Raw genomic sequence first — 19,859 nt, 5'->3', positions numbered from 1 at the left:
CGTATGAGACAAGAAAGGAGAGTGTGCGAGACGTATGAGATAAAATTAAAGAAAAATATTGTAGTAAACATAAATTTTTGGTAAGATTATTTTTGTCATGAAACAATTAATTATTTAATTTTGTCTCTTTCTCAAAGATAAACGTCAATTTTTTGGTGGTTTCAACTATTATTCAAAATCACTTATTTTTAAAAATTCGGTTAGACCCTTTTAACTCTCAAAAAATAAGATTTGTTTTTAGAAAAGAATAAGCAATTCTAATTTCTTAAAATCTTGACCAAAATAGTATAATAATGAAAAGATGGACCCGACGGAGTAGTTAGAAAAAATCTTTCATTTTCTTTTTTCTTTTTAGCATTTCAGAATCAGAAGTTTGAACTATGGACCATCCCGCTCTCACTCACCCCCCACCCACCCCACCTTCACTACCTACCCTACCCCTTCCACATCTACAGTGTTATATATGTATCATGACTCTCTCACTCTCACTCCCCCTCCCCCCACCCCGCCCCCCTGAAACCACACAGACGAGCTACATTGATTGATCGGAGAATATAGAAACCCTAGCTCTGCTATCGAGGCACCTCCATTTTAACGGTGTCGTTAGCTCATAAGCTATTAACAATGCAGAGTAAGCTCAACGTGTATATGTACAAATGGATATGTATATTGTACTAGTTGATTAGCTGCAATGTGCCATAACATCGCAGTATTTTGCGACGAATGATAAATTGATTTTGAATTTTTTAAAAATTTTGAGCTCTATTTGTGAAATCCTGGAGGATTTGCTTTCGGATCTGTGAGCTTAGCGTTTTTCCTGAATTTTCCTAATTATTCGGAGTTTTGGACTCTGGATTTATTTATTTGATATTTTTGGTTCTTGGTTGTAGTTTTTTTTTTAAAATAAAAAATTTATGGTGCATTTTGTTGGCTTTTGAGGTTGAAAAACTGTTTAATTTTCATTTTATGGTTACTTATAAAAATGATATAGATTATTATTTTCATTTTTTATTTTTGTTCTTAGTTGTAGTTTTTACTTTTTAAAAATTTTATGGTGTATTTTGGTTATCTTTTGAGGTTGGAAAGCTATTTAATTTATTTCTTTGGTTGCTAACGAAACAAATTTGATTTGAATTTTTTAATTTGTACTTTCCTATTTGTTGTTCTCAGTTGAAAAACAATTTAAAATTTCTGGTGCATATTTTGTTTTGAGATCTTAAAGCTATTTAATTCTATTTTTTCAGGTTGCTTTTGAAAAAAAAGAATCTTCTAATACTTTTGCTTTGCTTGTGGAACTAGAAGTTAGAAGGAAATAGAGTTTTGCAGTGGACTTGAATTTCCAATTGAAGAACATTGACGGATCTGTCGTGCCATTCTCAGAAAATTTAGGCTAACTTCTTATGTTTGAGTTTATTTGTGGATTTTTAGGAAAATCTTCTGAGTAGATCAAATTGAGTGATTTTTTAGAATTAAAAATTATCTGTTGCATTCAAAAGGGTAATTAAATTGAATAAACATTGACTGAGATGAATGATATCTCTTGATTATTTGCTTTCTGTTTAATATAATACTAATATTTTAAATTTAGCATCTCATTGGTTGTCATTATAAAAAAAAAAGTATCTCACTTGTTGTCACCCTACATGTATGTATGTTCCCTCAAACTTGTAGTGGACCATAGAGGTGGATTATACACATATAGAGTCAAAGTCCAGCATGCACCAATTGCTTATATGTAGGGTCTACCTTTGAATGGATAGGTGCTAAATTTTGAAACTGAATGACTTAATCCGCAGCAACAATGTATGAGTAGGTTACTTTGCATTTGTAGAACTTTCCGTGCGAATGCTATGTGCTATCTTTCCTTTTTAGACCGTAATGCTTAACTCATAAGTAAATGTTTGATGCAGGCTTGTTCCCTGGTTCAAGAGTACTATGACTGTTGCTTCTTATTTATATAAAACTCTAGAATTGTGGTGGAACGCAATGCAGGTGAATTTCACTCTTTAAGATATAGGTGTCTGTCCTACATATGGTGTCAATTTTAAGATATTCCGGTCCAGTTAGATCACACTTAGCAGGCGCCCTTTATTCTTTCCTTGTAACAAAAAGAAGAAGTTAGAATCACGCTTAACTAGAAGGTAAGAACATAAAAAGAATATGAGTCTCGGCAGTTTGTTGTCGAATAGAGCATTAGATAAGCTCTTATCAATGGTTAGATGTTAGCACAAAGATATTTCGGTTATTAAGTTTGTAGCACTTTTTCATCTTTTCTTCTCTCCAGATAATTTCCTTCTGCTTTAATTTAGAATATATGATTGTATATACGCTTGTTATAGTCAAAGGGGGGTTCTTTTGCCTGCTGCATTTGAAGATCTAGATTTCTGTTTTGAGCTCTCTTACAGTCTTGGACCTCTTTACTTTAAGTGTCTTTTAGTAGATTGTTAGTGGGTGCTGGTGGTCATGCGAAAATGTAATACCATCTTTCATGGAACAGTTTAAAGTGAATAAAGAAAGTCGGGAAAAAGATAGTCTGTATGAAAAGGTGGGTCTTTTACTGTTTGTCATGGGAAAATCTACAAAACATAGTAACAAAAATAGCATAGTTTGAAAATATTGACCGCACCTGACGAAAAGAAGAAAACAAAGTAATGACCGGCTTGTTCCTTTGTAGCTTATTACATTGTTTTGTTTTTGGTATGACTGACTTGCATTATCTAAGTTAATGAAAACTCCTCTAAATTTTTCACTTGTTCTTTACTTCCTTTTCCTAATCAATTTTATGCTTAAATGAATGCTACAATCAAACTAACATTATGAAGTTATATCAATAGTGTTGGCTATTCTGACTGTGTGTTTGTAGATGTTACTTGCTGCTTCTATATCAATAGCTCCATCTGGCATAAGATGAATCCAAGTTCAAGTTACTGTACCAGTTCATAGTAGTTTCATGTTTTTTGATGAAAAGCTTCTCAATTCCCATTAGATCACATGCTGGTCATGTCAAAAACTGATCATGCACTAGTCATCTTCTTATCATGGTACCTGGGCACGTTTATTTGCTTTACTTTAATGTACCCGAGCTTGCTGGTGAATGATATTGTCAAAGCCCTACATATTTATCTATATAACTGCCGTTCCTTTTTATTAGTTGTGTTTTCTTGCATTACATATATATTCTTTTTTCGTCTTGGGGCCCTTTGCTAAAGCCCCAAGACCTTCGACACTCTCTTGCTTTTCACCTTTGACAACACTTCTGAAGAACTGTTTATGCTGTTTTATAAAGTTCTATGATATGTCTTTTGAGATTAATGTTAAGTTCCCGCTTATAGGTCCATGTTAAGCATTTGTTTCTACAGAATCGTTTTCTTAACACTTTTATGTGCCATTTTTATCTTTGGCTATTGAAAGTTTATGATGATGTAATGTTGGCTGTGCAGTTGTAGCCCAGATAATAGGCATATCACCACCTGGATCAATGAGGAATGCAAATATGACAATTGGATCTTCTAATCTTAAAGAGCCCACTATGCGAATCACAAGATCACGGGCAAAAGCCTTGGGTTCATCAGGAGGATTACCACCTCGACACCCATCTGTCAGACAGGATAACAAACAGGGACTGGGAGCAAAGGGAACTAAGTACAAAAGATCTGCCTCGGATGAGAATAATCCAGTTACTAATGCTAGTACAGCCTGTCAACAGCCTAAGCGAAGGGCTGTTCTCAGGGATGTCACCAATGTGCTTTGTGAAAATTCATATATGAATTGCATCAATAGAAGCAAATTTCAGGCGAGTTGTTTTTTTCTAGATTCATTATATCATATTCGCTCTTTCGAAATGAAATCACTTTGCTGGACATAATATTGGTTATTGAACTAGTGCCTTTGTTTCATCGAATGGAGCTTCAGTGGTGAATCTATCTCTTTGTTTCAATATTTATCAAAATGTGGCCAATGATGTCAACTTGTCTAATGGTGATAGGTTAAGAAATTCTCTGATAAGAGGAATTCAAAGGTGACACCTGCTATTTTGGCAAAAAGACCGCATCATGAAGATACAAAAGAGAACACGATTGAAGAAGCAAAAAAAGTAAAGATCGAGAAATCACAAGAACACTGTTCACAAGCACGCTTCAAGGACCATACATTAACTCAGCCAAGTAAATATATCACTCCAGCACAGTGTGGTTTTGTTGATCTTATGCCTGTGAATAGGAGTTTACCTACAGCCATTGCAGTCCTGAATACAACAGAAAAAGGTACGATATTGTGTGCTATCATGCAAGATTTGAAACTTCCGAATATTCTGATTTATTCCCTCTTTTGAAGTAGTCTGAAGTGCAACTATCATGACTGAGCTATGTCTGCTCCTTTTAAGTTTGAAAAAAAATTCTGGTTTCTGTTCAAATCTGTGATAATTGTTGCCTGCTTGTTCATAGGGACCAACAACTAATATACTTGTTAAGTGTAACTTTTCTGGAAACTTTATCATTTTGAAGAGTTCTACCAAGATCGCTGGGACTGCCAAAAAGTTTATATTTATATGAAACACCGTTGAATCTGATCCTTATGTGAAAGGTTCTGATGGAACCACATGCAATTCTCTAAGAGCGCGAGAAGTTCTGTAATGATATATGTTTTCGTTAGTAGTACAAAACTGCTTATGTCCCTTTGTCTAACTCAGATATCTCATCATCATTACATTAGGTATCGATTTGAATTCAATGTTAAAATTTCGATCGCAATCTCTTGAGTAGAAGTTTGTAAAGACTTTATTCACTGCATTTTGCATTATATTAAATCTCAATTCAGTAAACTGTTTCTTTTCCCTGTTCCTCATGAGCCCTTGTTCTGTATGGCTGCAACCTTAATTGCTCTCACAGATAAATTCATAGAATTAAACTGTAATAATATAACTATGCAAAAAAGAATGAGTTTAAGATAATTAACTTGTAAAGAGAGATCTTGCTCACTTGAATGTGTAGTATCTGACACGTAGCACCATCAGAAGAAATGGATATCTTAGAATAACTGGAAGTAAGGAGACAATGTAATGCACACAACGGAAAGGGTGAAGAAACCAATTGAGCGCATACCTTACGAGTGACATGTGTTTGTGGTTTTAAGGGAATAGGTATTTTATGTATCCAATATAAAAGGCGTAATGTGTCAGTTCACAAATGGATAAACTGCAGAAACCTTTTTCCAGAAAGGTAAAAAGCAAATTGTTGGCAGGAAAACTTATTAATCTGGCTGATCATCTGTCATTGCTTGCAACATTTAATCATCTAATATTTGCATGAAAGCATTACTAGTTCTGAAAGGATATCTTTCTATTTGATATGTTTTTGCTGGAAGGGCCTTATTTTGTTTCTGTTCCATCGTGCAGATGAAACCAAGGTTTGCCAGAAACAAGAAGGCTCCGATTCTCTTGGTATAGCAGATATAGATTCAAAGCACAAGGATCCACTAATGTGTAGTCTATATGCTCCTGATATATATAGCAATTTGCATGCCATGGAGGTTTGTATGCTTTCCTGTCACTACTTTGAAAATGACTGACGCACTGCTGATAAGTCTAGTGATAGCATCAGCAACTGTAACCATCTAAACAACATCAACATAGTGTTGCCTTTAGTATTTGATTAAAAAAATATTATCATGGATAATAACAATGAAATAGTTTTATCTTTTAAGCACTTTTTTCTGGCAATGGAGTGAAATAGTTTTTTATACTTCTGAACAAGTTTAAGAGATGTACCCTTCCCCTTTCTTTGTCAACCTAAGGAGGACCACTTGTTAAGAAAAAAGCTTTCTATTTCTCAATTACTCAAAGACATTTTCTTCTCACGAACAGCTTGACCGGCGGCCTTCATTTAATTACATGGAAAAGCTGCAGCGGGACGTTAACAAGGGTATGCGAGGTATTCTAATTGATTGGCTTGTGGAGGTCAGTTAGCTTACTTGATGTTTTTACAATGCTTAATATTATGTGAAAAAGTATCTTAAGCAGTATTTTGTTGTTCTTAATAAACAAAATGTTCTCTCATCTTTTTCCCCTACTTAAGTTTGTGATAGTAGATAACCTTTTTGTTGATTTCTTTTACTTCGATCTTTTGATGAATGGTTCCTTTTCCAAATGCTTTTGGGATTTTACTGGGGTGTTGTTGTTGTTGGTTCCTTTTCCAAATGCATCATCAACTGAATATTTGCTTTACATTTGAGCATTATTATCTTGTTCAACTTTTATGTTTTACTTCTCCTTTTTTCTCTTTTGAGATATTTCCTGAAGATCACATGTTTTTTTCTTCCTGAAAGCATATCATTGGATGTTAGTTATGACAGGATCTTTCATATTTGGTTTGGTTCACTGATAAGTTGTGTTGCGATTGTAAGCGGTAAAAAGTAATAACTAAATTATTTAGTACATATATATATTTTGGATTTTTTCGTTTATTGAATCATAAATTAGATGCGAGATTGTAATATGAAACATGTGTATGGTTTTATACTTGATAAATGTTTGTTCCAGTAATACCCTTGGAGGTTGTTTGGTTGGAGGGTTAGGAAAAATAATTATAGCATATTATCACATAAAATAATACTCCCTCCGTTCACTTTTACTTGTCTAGTATTCTAAATATAGATTTTCACTTTTACTTGTCACTTTTAGCATATCAAGAGAAGACACTTTCTTTTTTCCTGTTATACCCACAATATTAATTACTAATTTCAAATCATTTTCTCAAATCCATTAAAAATATGCATCAATTAATATGGGTGTCATGGTAAATTATGCACTTCATTTATTATTACTTTAGGGACGTGAAAAGTCCAAAGTGGACAAGTAAAAGTGAACGGAGGGAGTACAATGTTTGGTTGGGGAGATTAGAATAAGTAATTTCTGCATAACAAATGTAGTGTTTGTTTGGCAGTATAATAATCCCTGCATAACTTATGTTTGATTGACGGTTTTAAATAAGAAATATAGATAGGTGTCTTTGGAACAAATTAAAAAGGAAATAGTGTCACATAAGATGGAATGGAGGCACTTTTGTTTATGCAAGAGACGAAAATGGCAACCAAAACATTCTATTAGTAATCAGAATTTAATGCTGGAATTATTTTTTTTACTGGGAATCAAACGAGCCTTTACACATATTGCCAGTCATCTATGCATATTGATAATAGCACTGGCCTATGGAATTCAGACTTACTTTTGATTAGCTCTTTTCCTACTTGTCAAGTGTTTGTATATGTTTTTTCTTGCATCACGGTGAAAATTGTATCTGTTGACCATCAATCTTGTTCCCTCTCTTGCAGGTTTCTGAAGAATATAGGCTGGTTCCGGACACACTTTACCTGACTGTACATCTCATTGATCGGTTCCTCTCTGAGAATTACATTGAAAAACAAAAGCTGCAGCTGCTCGGAGTTACCTGCATGCTAATTGCTTCGTAAGTAATTCTCGTTTGTGACAATCATATCAAGGATGACCATTGACCAATCATGAAGGCCTTTGCACTTCCTTTATTCATGTTTTCCTGTTGAATATTTTCTTAATGTAGTCTAGTTTTTGTATAATGAATGATTGGTAGATTTTAAGGTTACAGGGTAAACTAAAATGTTTTTACATATTTGAATTTGTCGATCACATAGATATCCCTATATTTTCCATGGGAACTTGTGGGAAATAGAGCCTTCTAACTTAGTTCTTTTATTCTTTTAACTTGTATGTGCATGTGCTTTACAATAAGGTGATGAGCTCTTCCGAATTTTAAGAAATTCTTTATAGCTTCAGAAAAGAGAAACTAGCTGAACTTCCATCTGTATTTTTTCATTGGATTTTTTCTGCAGCATATAATCTTTTATCTTGTTTTTGTGCTTCCAGCAAATATGAAGAAATTTGTGCCCCTCGTGTGGAAGAATTTTGCTTTATTACAGACAACACTTACTCAAAAGAAGAGGTATGCTCATTCAAATGCTGTAATATTTTTAGATTTATTTATCATTATGGAGAATGATGTACATGAAGATGGGCTATGTAATAAAGGCAGTTAAATAACCTTAGTTTTGATTAATGTACGAGGCATGTGTCAGTTTTTTTTTTTTTTTTTTTTTTTTGCTTATTTGAGTTTATTTTCCTGTTTGCATATAGGTCATTAGTAACCATCTCCAATGTTTGGTTACTCAATGTTGGGCTCTCATGTTATGTTATCCTGCTCCTGATGTCCATCACTGGGCGTGCTGGGAGTGTTAGAGGCCCATATTGGTTGAGAGTATAGGTTGTAGTCTCTTATGTTATCCTGCTCCTGATGTCCATCACTGGGCGTGCTGGGAGTGTTAGAGGCCCATATTGGTTGAGAGTATAGGTTGTAGGCCCATATAGGTCATTAGTAACCATCTCCAATGTTTGGTTACTCAATGTTGGGCTCTCATGTTATGTTATCCTGCTCCTGATGTCCATCACTGGGCGTGCTGGGAGTGTTAGAGGCCCATATTGGTTGAGAGTATAGGTTGTTGTCTCTTAATATGGTTTTGACAATCCTCAACTCATGAGTTAGTTCTTGGGGTTAAGCCCTAGGTCCGATATATTATTCTGTATCGTTATGAATCCCAACTATTCTTTCAGAATTTATCCTGGTAAATCAATAATAGTAAAAAACCTGCTCCTTCATACTCCTGCGCTAGTTCGTTTGACTGCCATTCCAGTAAAGTCACTCATCCTACAATTTTTTCTTTTGCTGGTTTGAACTAAATTGACTAGCCTATTCTGTTAGATGAACTAGCTAGATTGTGTCATCTAGCTCTTAGCTTTCCTTTTTTTCTTTTGACGATATATTGGATGCATACTTGTTCCTACTTGAGCAATTATCTGAACATTTTCCAGAATGTTTTTTTAGGTCTTCTGTGATATAACTTAAAGTTCCTTCTGGATGTGAAAAGGCTAATATATTGCATGTCAGGTAGTAAGAATGGAAAGTCTAGTATTGAATTTTTTGGGCTTTCAACTTGCTGCTCCGACCACTAAAAAGTTCCTGAGGTACCTCCTACAGCTAACATTATATGCAAATTTTACTCATGTTGCTCGTGAGAGCAGGCTCCTTATTTGTGCCATTGTCCTTTGTTTTAGGAGATTTGTTCAAGCAGCACAAGCTTCATATGAGGTAGATGAGATAGCATTCTTGCTTTGGTTGAGTCCTAGAAAATGATGCTTATATGACCAAGTAAATATTGCTCCAACCTGCAGGTTCCCTCTGTTGAACTGGAATTCATGGCAAACTATTTAGCAGAGCTAACACTTGTTGACTATAGTTTTCTTAAGTTTCTTCCGTCTATTACTGCTGCATCGGCTGTATTTCTAGCCAAATGGACACTTGATCAATCTAACCACCCATGGGTATGCAACTTTTTTGCTCCTTTGATCCTATGTGTCATTCTCTTTGCAATTGTAATGCAACCACGAAATGACTTTGGAAATGGTTTGCAGAATCCAACTTTGGAGCACTACACTAGGTATACAGCGCTAGAGCTGAAAACCATAGTTCTTTTGCTGCAAGATTTACAGCTGAACACCAGCGGAAGCACCCTGAATGCCATTCGTGAAAAGTATAGACAACCAAAGGTAACTGTATCACAATCTTTCTTATTCGTTTTGCTAAAATAGGATATGCAAAGATGTTCAAACAAATGGGGGAACAAAAAGGTCCACATTTTCAGCTTGAAACATAATAGAACCTCATTCTTTTCTCAATGAGTATGAGTTTAAAGAAAGCATCAACAATTCGTTTGTTATAACAAAAATACATATGATACACCTCTCCTTTTTGTACATTCCACATATATCAGCTGTTTATCATTTTAGTGTAATGAAGCTTTCGTTTGTATTTCAGTTCAAGTCCGTGGCAACTTTATCGTCTCCGCAGCCAGTCCAATCACTGTTCTAAGAAATGCTGAAATTAACTCCAGTTGGCCAGTTCAAGTTCAGCATATCCATTGTTGCTTTTCTCATGCGAAAAGACTGATCTTTAACATACAATAAACTACCATTCCTGGAAATTGACTCATTCTTCTGTTCATTCCTCTGTCAACTTTCAACCAGTATGTATCGTTCTACCATGTACGGGCACTAGCAGACTGCAGGTGCTACAGATACATGGAGACTTCAATGAAGCGAAGACAGTAAGTTAAAAGAAATGGCAATTGTAAGAAGTAACTTAACAGCATTTCAGGTTAGCTACTTGCTATCATGTATTTGGAGTTGTTTGAAAGCTCCTGTTGTTAAATGGTTCCACCTTTGACATTTCTATTCTTTCGGCTTAATAAATCCGTTTTCATACTAGATACAAGTTTTATTTTTGTTAACGTGGCTGTTAGGTGTTTAGGGGTAGTTTGCAACGGGGGTTGGGTTGGTGCTTTTAAAACTGCATGATTGGACCCTTTCGAGCAAACAAGAATGTGAATCCTGAGGGGTCATATTGGTTTGCTGACAGTTATGCATAGATTATAGTGCATGGCATGCAATACAAGGATTAATAATCACGGATTATTTAGCGCATATGCTTTTCTAATGAATGTTTAGTTCACTGCAATAAAAATTGAATATACATTAAATATAATGTAAAAGTTGACAATTATACCTTAGTTCTCACAGCAAATAAAAAATAGAAAGACAAAATCAAGGTTATTTTGGTTGTTTAGGTGTTTTATTCTTGTAAAACTAATCCATGTAGAAGTTGTCTCATGTTGGATTCGGTCTAAATTATATCAGAATTGCAGTATCAAGTAATATTGGTATTATTTATACAGAAAATGAGATGCCTATCAAACACGTGTAAAATGTTGAGAATGTGAAAAAAGCAAAAGCATTCTTTCTGTTTTTAGTAGTGAAAGAAGATTCGATGTCATTATCGTGGTTGTGGATTATGGTCGTATTCTTCCATGCTATTGTTGAAAGTTCAAATTTGTTTTGCTGTAAAGTACTCCTTTACAACACAGAATAGTATAAAGAGGACAAGCATGGTGTCATCTCTGCTCTGTTTTATTCTCTAATAAAAGGTCTGGAAACCCAATTGCAGCAGCTTCTTTTCTTTGTCTTTCTATTCTTGTAATTTAACCAATTCTCATTGGCGTTTATTTCAAAAACAGGTGCAAAAAAAATCCTCAATTTTTGGCAGAATATCACTACAACCATTTTTAATAGATGCAAACTTAGTACAAATATTTTGTTGGAGGCAAAATGAAATGGTAATATAGAAGCTTCAAAAATATACAAATGAGTCCATCTTTCTGGTAAGAACAAAAGAAAAGGAAATGGTGTCAAACAAATTTTCACAGTGGGAGTCAAAAAAGGCTACAATCCAGCTACTTTAAGAGAAACCTCTCCATTTTTCCTTTTTCTTCTTTTCCATATTAAAATGATATGAAAACACACTGATCCAACTAGCAAAGCTGAACAGTGAAGAAGCCAGCCAAGAAGGTGATGAAAATATCAGCCAAATTAGATAAAAATAGGCCATGACAAAATGTTCAAAAAGGAAAATAAAGAAACAGACGTTAGTTAGCCCATTACCAAGCCCCCTTCCCGTGCTCCTTCAGGGAAGAAATTTGATGAAACAAACACAGTTGTAGTACTAAGTTACAACAGTTAAGGCTGTCATCGGATTGATCTTCAAAAACCTTCTGCACCAATCAACAGCCATTTCCCATCCTATGATGACATTCTGGTTTCCCCGTCACTCCAAAACTGGGAGGAACATACACCGAGCAACATGGGGACAAGGATAGAGTGATGTGCCTCTTAGCAAGTGATTGAAGTTGCTAAAGGCATTACTAGAACACCGATGTTTCCAGCTATAGGTGGACGTAGACTTGCTGCACTCTCTAGCCGTTCCCATGCTTCCTTCCGTTTTTCAGCTTCCAAGTTTATTTTTTCCTGTTCTTCCTTGTAGTGAGAATGGCAAGCCATGAAAAACACATCATCCATTTCGGAGAACATCTTTCTTACATTTAGACTCAAGTTCTGCACAGCATGGTTCCAGTGGTTCTGAGCATTGTTTTCCACAGCTGGGAATATAATAGGGAGAATCACATGCCGGTTATGTGCAATCAGATTGATAATTTGGTCATTATTCCAAAGGAACAGAGCTCTTTCAGCTACCTGGACAATAAAGGTTCAGTTATTAAGATGACAAACAAGCGGCTTTGAAGTTCCAGAAGTGGTATAGTAGAAACCTTTTTGGAAATGCAATTACGACAGAGAGAGAGGGAGGGAGAGTAAGAAAATAGCCGAGGAAATTGAGACATATTAACATCATGGCTGTTAAGCATCACAACATGGACTAACAGATAATACTGAGCTAATGCAACATCAAAAAAACTCATCAAACACGGCAACCTTTCCAACAGAAGGGAATTCAATATACAGGCCTGAGGTGTATACCCATCACACCACCAGAGGCTTTCAGCGAAAATTTAAGAGTGAAGAGCGAAGCGAGAAAAAAGATAAAGGTTTTCAGAAATAAACCAACAACTAATTAAATTTTCTTTTGACCAATTAATCATTTTAATTCTTCTGTCTCCCTTCCCCTCCACCACAATCCACCCACCCACCCTCAACCACCCTCCAAATATGGCGTGGTGTCACTCAAGTGCAATGAATAATCTAGGTAGCAAAACTGGTCCAGAATTTCTAGGTTCTGTTAAATTAAATCCATAAAAGATCCAATTAAGTGTTCAGCTGGTCTCAGCCTCTGGAACTCCAATTTTTTAGTCTAAGAATGACCACAGATAAAAGGGCCACTTCAAACATCATCTTTTTCTTCTTACTGACAAGTTCTCTCGTTAAATTTTTTAACCTGATCCATAAAAATGCCCTTGCAAACAATATTAAAGTTTCTTCTTCAGCACTCTTCTATTTACTATCAATAGTGGTGAAACCAGAAATTTTACTCAAGAGTGTTCAAACTTGAAAGAGGTGAAAAAAATTCCCCGACGCAGTGTAATTCGACTTAGGGTGGTCAATTGACCAGCCTTTAAGACATGTAGCTTCGCCCCTGACTATCAGCCCTTTGAAACCACTTGTTAGTTCATTTAACAAGACTGCTGTTTCAAGTAGCCTAGAAAGACAAAAACTCATGAATACTTTCTTGGAGTTGGAACAAATCCTTCTGGCTCGTAGATCTTAAGCTTTCAAATCATTGCTCAAACCATCTCAAATTAAACGAAAAATCCCAGCCTGCGATCTAGAAATCTATTAGAGGCAGTTGAGATATCCGTTTTGAATTTTTTCATGTCACAAATCCTCACAACTAAAAAATGCATGTAAATCTGGAAGGATCCTGTCAAACAACTGGATGAAGAATATATGAATCAATCATTTTTTTTCATCCCAGTTTAGTTGGGATCACTGTAGGAATCCTCTGTATACATTAGAAAGAGAATTCTTTTCACAATATTTGCTAATAGATCCTTGAGCGAACCATATCTGACCAACTATTCAGATACAATAAACAAAGGTAAAGATATAATTTAGTACACACACACACACACACACACGTCTAGCGACATAATTGTTACCTGAAAATGGCAACTATTGATGCAGCAACCAATCCGCCAGAACAAAGGAACCATCAATCTTTGGAACTCAGCCATGTTAATAACTTCCAAAATTTCTTCCAACTCACTCAAGAACATCACCTCTTTTTGGGTATTTGTGATGGGCCAGTACTTCAACAAGCCCCTGATCACAGTGCTAGCCAACTTGGGATCCTTCTCTATAAACTGCATAACACAATATGATAACTGTTGAAAGTAAATACCCAATGATTTTGGCTTGTGCAAAGGAATCAAAGCCCTTGACAAAAAGATCTTATGCTCCTCTTTCAATGGCAGAGCAAACCCCGTAATCACACTTCCGAATATCTCCAACAGCTCAGCAATCCCATTATGTTTCTCAGTCTCAAATACAAATCTATAGAACAAATTGCTTATACTCTTCCTTATAAAGGGCCTGTGGACCATGAACTTGCCATAAATCCTATGCAAGATAGCTTTCAAACAGTCTCTTTCCCTTGGATCTTCAGAATCAAACAAGTCGAGCAGTTTCAATATGAAGTGATGATTTATATACTTTTTTGCAACCTTAGCTTCTAGAGAAGAAGATGTTACAAACTTAAGCAATAGATCATACACAATTTGCAAGTGAGGCCAGGCAGGGTCAAAAGTAGGCTCATCATCCTCGTTTTCACTGGCGTGGGAATTGCTAGACCGATAATTAGGAGGGAAAACCCGAAACAAATTAACAGCACAAGTTTTACACATTGCAAGAATTGCAGGTTCTGAAAATTTGGGTGGATTAGAAGATACAAAATCCAAAAGCTCAAACAATGTGGCTCTTTTAAGTTCCTTTTCTGCTACATTCTTAGTTGGGTCCCTGAAATCAAAGTCTACACAACAGAGGCTTAACTTACTGATAAAAAGATTCATTTTTTCAGAGCTGGGCACATCTTTGAAGGAAATTAGAGGCTCAATCCCTGCAATCACACTTGCTGGGAACACAACTGAGGAGGTCCTCCTTAGAGCACTACTATTAGGCCTTCCAGAACCCAAATTCGGGCTTGCATTCGGGCCGTGAGAGCCCGAATTGCCTCTTGCTGAATCTACTGACTCAGATTTCAGTGCTTTCTTAGGAAGCTTACTCAGGAAATGCTTCCACATGGTGATTTTCACAATCTATAACACAGCAATAGACTCAAAGAGATACAGGGGGGGAGGAACACACTCAAATCAAGATATTACTGGTAAAGGGCAACAACCCTAGAGCTGTACCATGTCTAGTACAGGTCCAAGATCTAAGCCAAAACCCCATTGACCAAAAAATCAGTAAACTTTGAGTTATATAACGAAAAGGGGTACTATATTCTTCATCAAGAAGGAAGAAAAATCAAATCTTTCCTCAAAATGAGCAAAAGGGTGTTCAGATCTTGATTACAAAGAGGCAAAAAAAGGTTGTAGAAAATGCAAGAATGATGTAAAGCTGTAACCTTTTTGCTCAATTCTACAGCCTTGGATTCTTTAGAGAGAGAGGCTGGATCTCATTCACATTCATTAGAAGAACTATTTATATAGACATATAAAAAAAGATTCAGATATTACAGAGAGAGGAGGTGGGTGGTTGTCAGAATTGTGAGGTGGGTGGGTGGTGGGGTGGTGGGGGTAGGGGAGGAAGGAGATTCAGATGCTGATAACAAGGCTCAAGAAAACAAAACAAAAATGCCATTCATCATTCATGTCTGCATGCACTTAGTACTATGTATATCTATACATGTGTAGATATAAATACATATAGAAAAACAAGCTGTAATAAAGCTTTCTTCTTCATTAGGAAATTTTTGGTTTGGGGTGGTGGGTGGTGGGGTAAAAGGGTAGGGGTGGGTAGGGAACAAGGTAAGGTAAGTGGGTTTCAGAGCTTAATTATGAAGCTTGGCGAAGATGCATGGTGGCAGAGGAGAAATGGTGAAAGTCCATCATTGTTTGTTTGTATCTTTTTGACATTAATTTTATTGTAATAAAAGTGAAAAAAATAAAGGCAGTAATTTGAATGACTGGCTTACTTTTTATTTCTTTCACAATAATGTTCTGCTTTTTCTTCTCGATTCGTGAGATAGTTTTATTGCTTACTTATTTATTCTGAGAGAATACAGGTGGGTCTCAGCCTCTCAGCTTTGGCCTTCTGGAAGAAAAAAGAAAAATGTAAATAGAGCAAAGTAACCACACAAATTTGAAAAATATCCTCTCTTTTTAAGCTTATTTTTTCTTAACTTTATTTCTTCTTCGATCTTGCCATTTTTCTTTTGTTGAAAAAAAAAAACGTACCAAATTTTATCCAAGAATTATTTGTTTAATTTTTTGAATAATAGATTCTAAATTATTTTTAAAAGTGGTTTGAGGGTGTTTTCCGAAAAAAATTAATACAAAAATATTCATCAATGTTAAAAGGAAAACTATAACGAACCAAAAAAATTATTTTTCACACAAACCTTTCCTTCAAAAACCTTTTTAAAAAATTCTCCTAGATGTTGTTCAAACTGCTAATGCTCTTTTTTTTTTAAAAAAAAAACATAATGATCAAGAAAAAGGAGAGAAACGGTAAAAAATAAACTCAAGTATATTTGTGAGGAAGAATATCATTGACACTAGACTATAACCTTAGGATTCGTTTGGTACGAAAGATAAGAAATAATTAATTTTGAGATTAAATTTAAGATGAGTTTATTTCATATTTGATTAGGACAAATTATGGTATAACTAATCCTGAAATTAATTATTCCGGGATTATAGTATTATTTTTATTTATATGGGAATGTGAGATAACAATATTGACTAACTAATCCCGCTATAATTAATTATGAAATAACGTGTTTCCAATCAAACGATCCCTTAGTTGTTTAATGCTTTCCTTTCTCAATTCATTTGTGTTTTTACGCAATGTTGTTTACTTTTTAAAAGAAAAAACTTTTAATATATGCATATGACTATACGAGACTGATGTTGCATATCCGAAAAATAAGTACAGACAATTTTTACATAGAAAAGGGTATCAAATGATGATAAAGCACAATATATTGATTTTAAAGTAGCTACAATTAGACCATCTACTATTTGTATGATGCAATTTGATTACAAGTGATATCAATAATTACTCCTGAAATGTGAAAATAACATACCATATCGTACAAATCGACGCACGTAACAAGACGTACAAATAATTCTTTATCTTTTGGCATAATAATAGTTCTCCCTCTTGTTGCATATAGTATACATACAGTTCACAAAAGATATAGCCAATCTAACTTTTTATTATGATATATTATTTTCAAAAGTAGCACATGTAATTCTGGTATTTTTTTAGTTTAGAATACTATTATGTTTATGACAGACAGTGTTCGGAGTAGTTTGCGTGTACCTCAATTATTTAATCAGTTATAAGACGAGTTGGAAGATGAATACATATTTCTTGCACGGATGACACTGATCACGCATGATAAATTTTGAAGTATCGATTATCTCTCGCCACTACATATAACGAATAACTCTGTTCACTAAAACCACCTCAGGAAAACCTACTTTTTTCAATCTGCTTATTTATTAATAGTTAAACGTATAATATTTACTATTTTAATTTCTTCTTCTTAAAATTGATTTATTGTTTAACCTTTCATTACTGGTATTGAGGGAAGAAGAATTTGAATGTTTAATGCGTTTCACACCTATTTAGGAGTAAAACAATTACAGAGAATTATGCTAAGGAGAATAAAAAGATTATAAATATATCGCTAACTTGCATGCATTTAGTCATTTACAAAAACGGCATTTTTAAACTTATCTCAAATTAGCACATTGTGTACGGTCAAAATCGATTAAGTCAGTCGTACGGACTGATCGAGGTGATAATACTTCGATCAAAGGGTATCTGCGTGATGACGGGTCGAAGTCCGAAGTAAGGGCGTCGAGCTTCGAGCTCTAAGATCGATCAACGACAAACTCGGTATCATTATCGAGCTCATATCCAAATCGAACTACGAGGCAAAGCGGAGATTATCGAAGATGCATAGACCAACCAACACTCACCCCGAATATCGAGACTCCGAGTGAGAGTCGAGCTCGAACCAAGGCCGATGGCTCGATCCAATACCGAGCTCGAGCCGGTATCGAGCTCACAGACAAGAGCCGTTGCAACCGCACTAGGGGAGAGAATTTTGGCAGGAATCGAGGAAAAGACAATTCATTATGCGTTCTCCACTATATATTTTTTATAGATAAAGTAGGATCCCTCTACTATAAAGGGGGAATTTTTGTAAGTATAATGAGGACAGATGGTAAAAAAGACAACTTCAGAGAGATTAACATTTTTGGGCTCATTTACTTTGCCTTGTTCATGAATATTTCCTTTTTTTCTGCTTTATATTTTATTCCATCTGTCAAAGAATATATATATTTCTATTTCACTCTGCAATTTGTATCAAGTTATATCACGTAACCTTAGAACCATATACAAATTTAACTCTATCTAATTTTTCGGGTAAACAGTTTGGAGCCCACCGTGGGGCTAAGGATAACAGTGGTTATTTGATACGAATCTGCAAAAACACACCGTTGTGTTTTGCGCTTGTTTCCGAAAATATCTTGGATTTCGAATTAGCAACGACTAACTATCGGTCAAATGGCCACGCCGATCGACAACGAAGCCGGTCTTCAAGATGAGAACAATAACTTGACACCCAATACCGAAAGACCACTTGTCAACGTTGTTGGAGCCTGAATCGGAGCACCGATATATATCAATTCGCATGTGGACATTGAGGCGAACCTACATTCTGAACCCGAAAATAGCATCCATGGAGGCACTCGATCTGCAGCTCGAGATACCCATAACGTCGAGGAAAACGGCATTAGCTTGCGTATGATTTTCGAAATGTTGCAAGCTCAATAGGCAGCAATAGCTCAGTTGCAGAGCCAAACCCCAAGTACAAATCAGGTCGGAGCCCAATCTATCTCGAGAAATCACCCACAGAACGGAGCCAGCCATAGTGAAGTCAAATGAGCAAGAATCGGGGACTGCTCCCGAATTTACTAAATTGCTCGAAGAACTCACAAAGTGAGTCGAAGCCAATGATAAAAAAGTAGAAACATATAACTCTAGGGTCGATCAGATCCCGGGAGCTCCACCAATGATAAAAGGGTTGGATTCAAAAGAAATCGTGCAAAAGCCTTTCCCCCCAAGCGCGGCTCCTAAACCGATCCCAAAGAAGTTTCGCATGCCCGATATTCTTAAATATAATGGAATGACCGATCCCAACGAACATGTCACCTCTTACACATGTGTCATCAAAGGGAACGATCTAGAGAACGATGAGATCGAATCTGTATTATTGAAAAAATCGGTGAAACCCTGACAAAGGGAGCAATGATATGGTATCATAATTTACCGTCTAACTCTATCGATTCTTTTGCTTTACTTGCAGATTCGTTCGTAAAAGCACATGCTGGGCCCATAAAGGTCGAGACCACGAAGTCGGACCTATTCAAGGTAAGACAAAAGGATAACGAAACGCTAAGAGAATTCGTATCTCATTTCCAAATGGAACGAATGGATCTACCTCAAGTCACAGACGATTGAGCTGTTCAAGCTTTCACTCAAAGACTAAACGAACGAAGCTCGACGGCTTCACGGCGGCTGAAGCATAACCTGATCGAGTACCCAGCTATTACGTGGGCCGATATGCATAATCGGTATCAATCCAAAATAAGAATCGAAGATGATCAGTTGGGTTCTGGGTCCGTTATTAAAAGGGTTGCCAACCGAGAACGGAGATCGATCAAAAATCGATACCGGCCCTATAATGGAAATCCTATGAGCTTGGTGTGATAAACGGCTAAAATGATACTACTACTACTAAGGTACGACTCCCTCCCCCCCCCCCCCCCCCCGCGTTCAATTATATTTCAAAACTAACCAATGCAGGTGTTCGACCAAAGACGAGGAATAATGAACTCGATCAGGAACAAAGATGGATTATTCAACACGAAGCCTTAGGTTTGAAAGCACGCGTTGCACTCTTTTTCCCCTTAGACCAGTTTTGTCCCAAATGGGTTTTTTGGCAAGGTTTTTTAATGAGGAAACTATTGATCGTGCTAACTCTGAAAAATTCAACAATATTCGAGGCCTCCTTACAATCAACCTCGAATACCGGGGGCATACCATCGTCATCAAACATATCAACGACAATTATCAAGTACGATGCAAAGGAAGTTACTTCATTATTTCATGACAAACAGTGTCTCGATAGAAAACA

At 35.9% G+C, this 19,859-nt stretch overlaps 2 protein-coding genes across 2 annotated transcripts; one reads left to right on the top strand and one right to left on the bottom strand.

The window, feature by feature from the left end:
* The first annotated feature begins 479 nt into the window (after window positions 1–479).
* Window positions 480–10,345, top strand: LOC104111347 (cyclin-A2-2-like). The gene is made up of 13 exons (XM_009621028.4): window positions 480–631; window positions 1,911–1,992; window positions 3,441–3,793; window positions 3,986–4,262; window positions 5,393–5,526; window positions 5,861–5,953; window positions 7,327–7,460; window positions 7,895–7,970; window positions 8,970–9,046; window positions 9,137–9,170; window positions 9,254–9,403; window positions 9,494–9,628; window positions 9,897–10,345. The coding sequence occupies exons 3-13, from the start codon at window positions 3,479–3,481 to the stop codon at window positions 9,948–9,950; spliced, it is 1,479 nt and encodes a 492-aa protein (XP_009619323.1). The 5' UTR covers window positions 480–631; window positions 1,911–1,992; window positions 3,441–3,478; the 3' UTR covers window positions 9,951–10,345.
* Window positions 10,346–11,483: 1,138 nt separating this feature from the next.
* Window positions 11,484–15,611, bottom strand: LOC104111346 (serine/threonine protein phosphatase 2A 57 kDa regulatory subunit B' kappa isoform). The gene is made up of 2 exons (XM_009621027.4): window positions 13,582–15,611; window positions 11,484–12,163 (listed from the first exon to the last, which is right to left on the bottom strand). Exons 1-2 carry the CDS (start codon window positions 14,719–14,721, stop codon window positions 11,804–11,806), a joined length of 1,500 nt encoding a protein of 499 aa, XP_009619322.1. The 5' UTR covers window positions 14,722–15,611; the 3' UTR covers window positions 11,484–11,803.
* Between the last annotated feature and the right edge of the window lie 4,248 nt (window positions 15,612–19,859).

Source organism: Nicotiana tomentosiformis, chromosome 6 (genome assembly GCF_000390325.3).
Source record: "Nicotiana tomentosiformis chromosome 6, ASM39032v3, whole genome shotgun sequence".
NCBI lineage: Eukaryota > Viridiplantae > Streptophyta > Magnoliopsida > Solanales > Solanaceae > Nicotiana > Nicotiana tomentosiformis.
This window is presented reverse-complemented; position numbering and strand designations above follow the sequence as displayed.

Excerpts from the sequence above, each read along its gene's own strand:
- LOC104111346 (XM_009621027.4), bottom strand. The coding sequence starts at position 14,721 with ATGTGGAAGCATTTCCTGAGTAAGCTTCCTAAGAAAGCACTGAAATCT. Across the intron at positions 12,164-13,581 it reads TCAATAGTTGCCATTTTCAG|GTAGCTGAAAGAGCTCTGTT; the intron begins GTAACAATTATG and ends TTTATTGTCCAG.
- LOC104111347 (XM_009621028.4), top strand. The coding sequence starts at position 3,479 with ATGAGGAATGCAAATATGACAATTGGATCTTCTAATCTTAAAGAGCCC. Across the intron at positions 9,047-9,136 it reads ACCACTAAAAAGTTCCTGAG|GAGATTTGTTCAAGCAGCAC; the intron begins GTACCTCCTACA and ends CCTTTGTTTTAG. Across the intron at positions 9,404-9,493 it reads ATCAATCTAACCACCCATGG|AATCCAACTTTGGAGCACTA; the intron begins GTATGCAACTTT and ends AATGGTTTGCAG.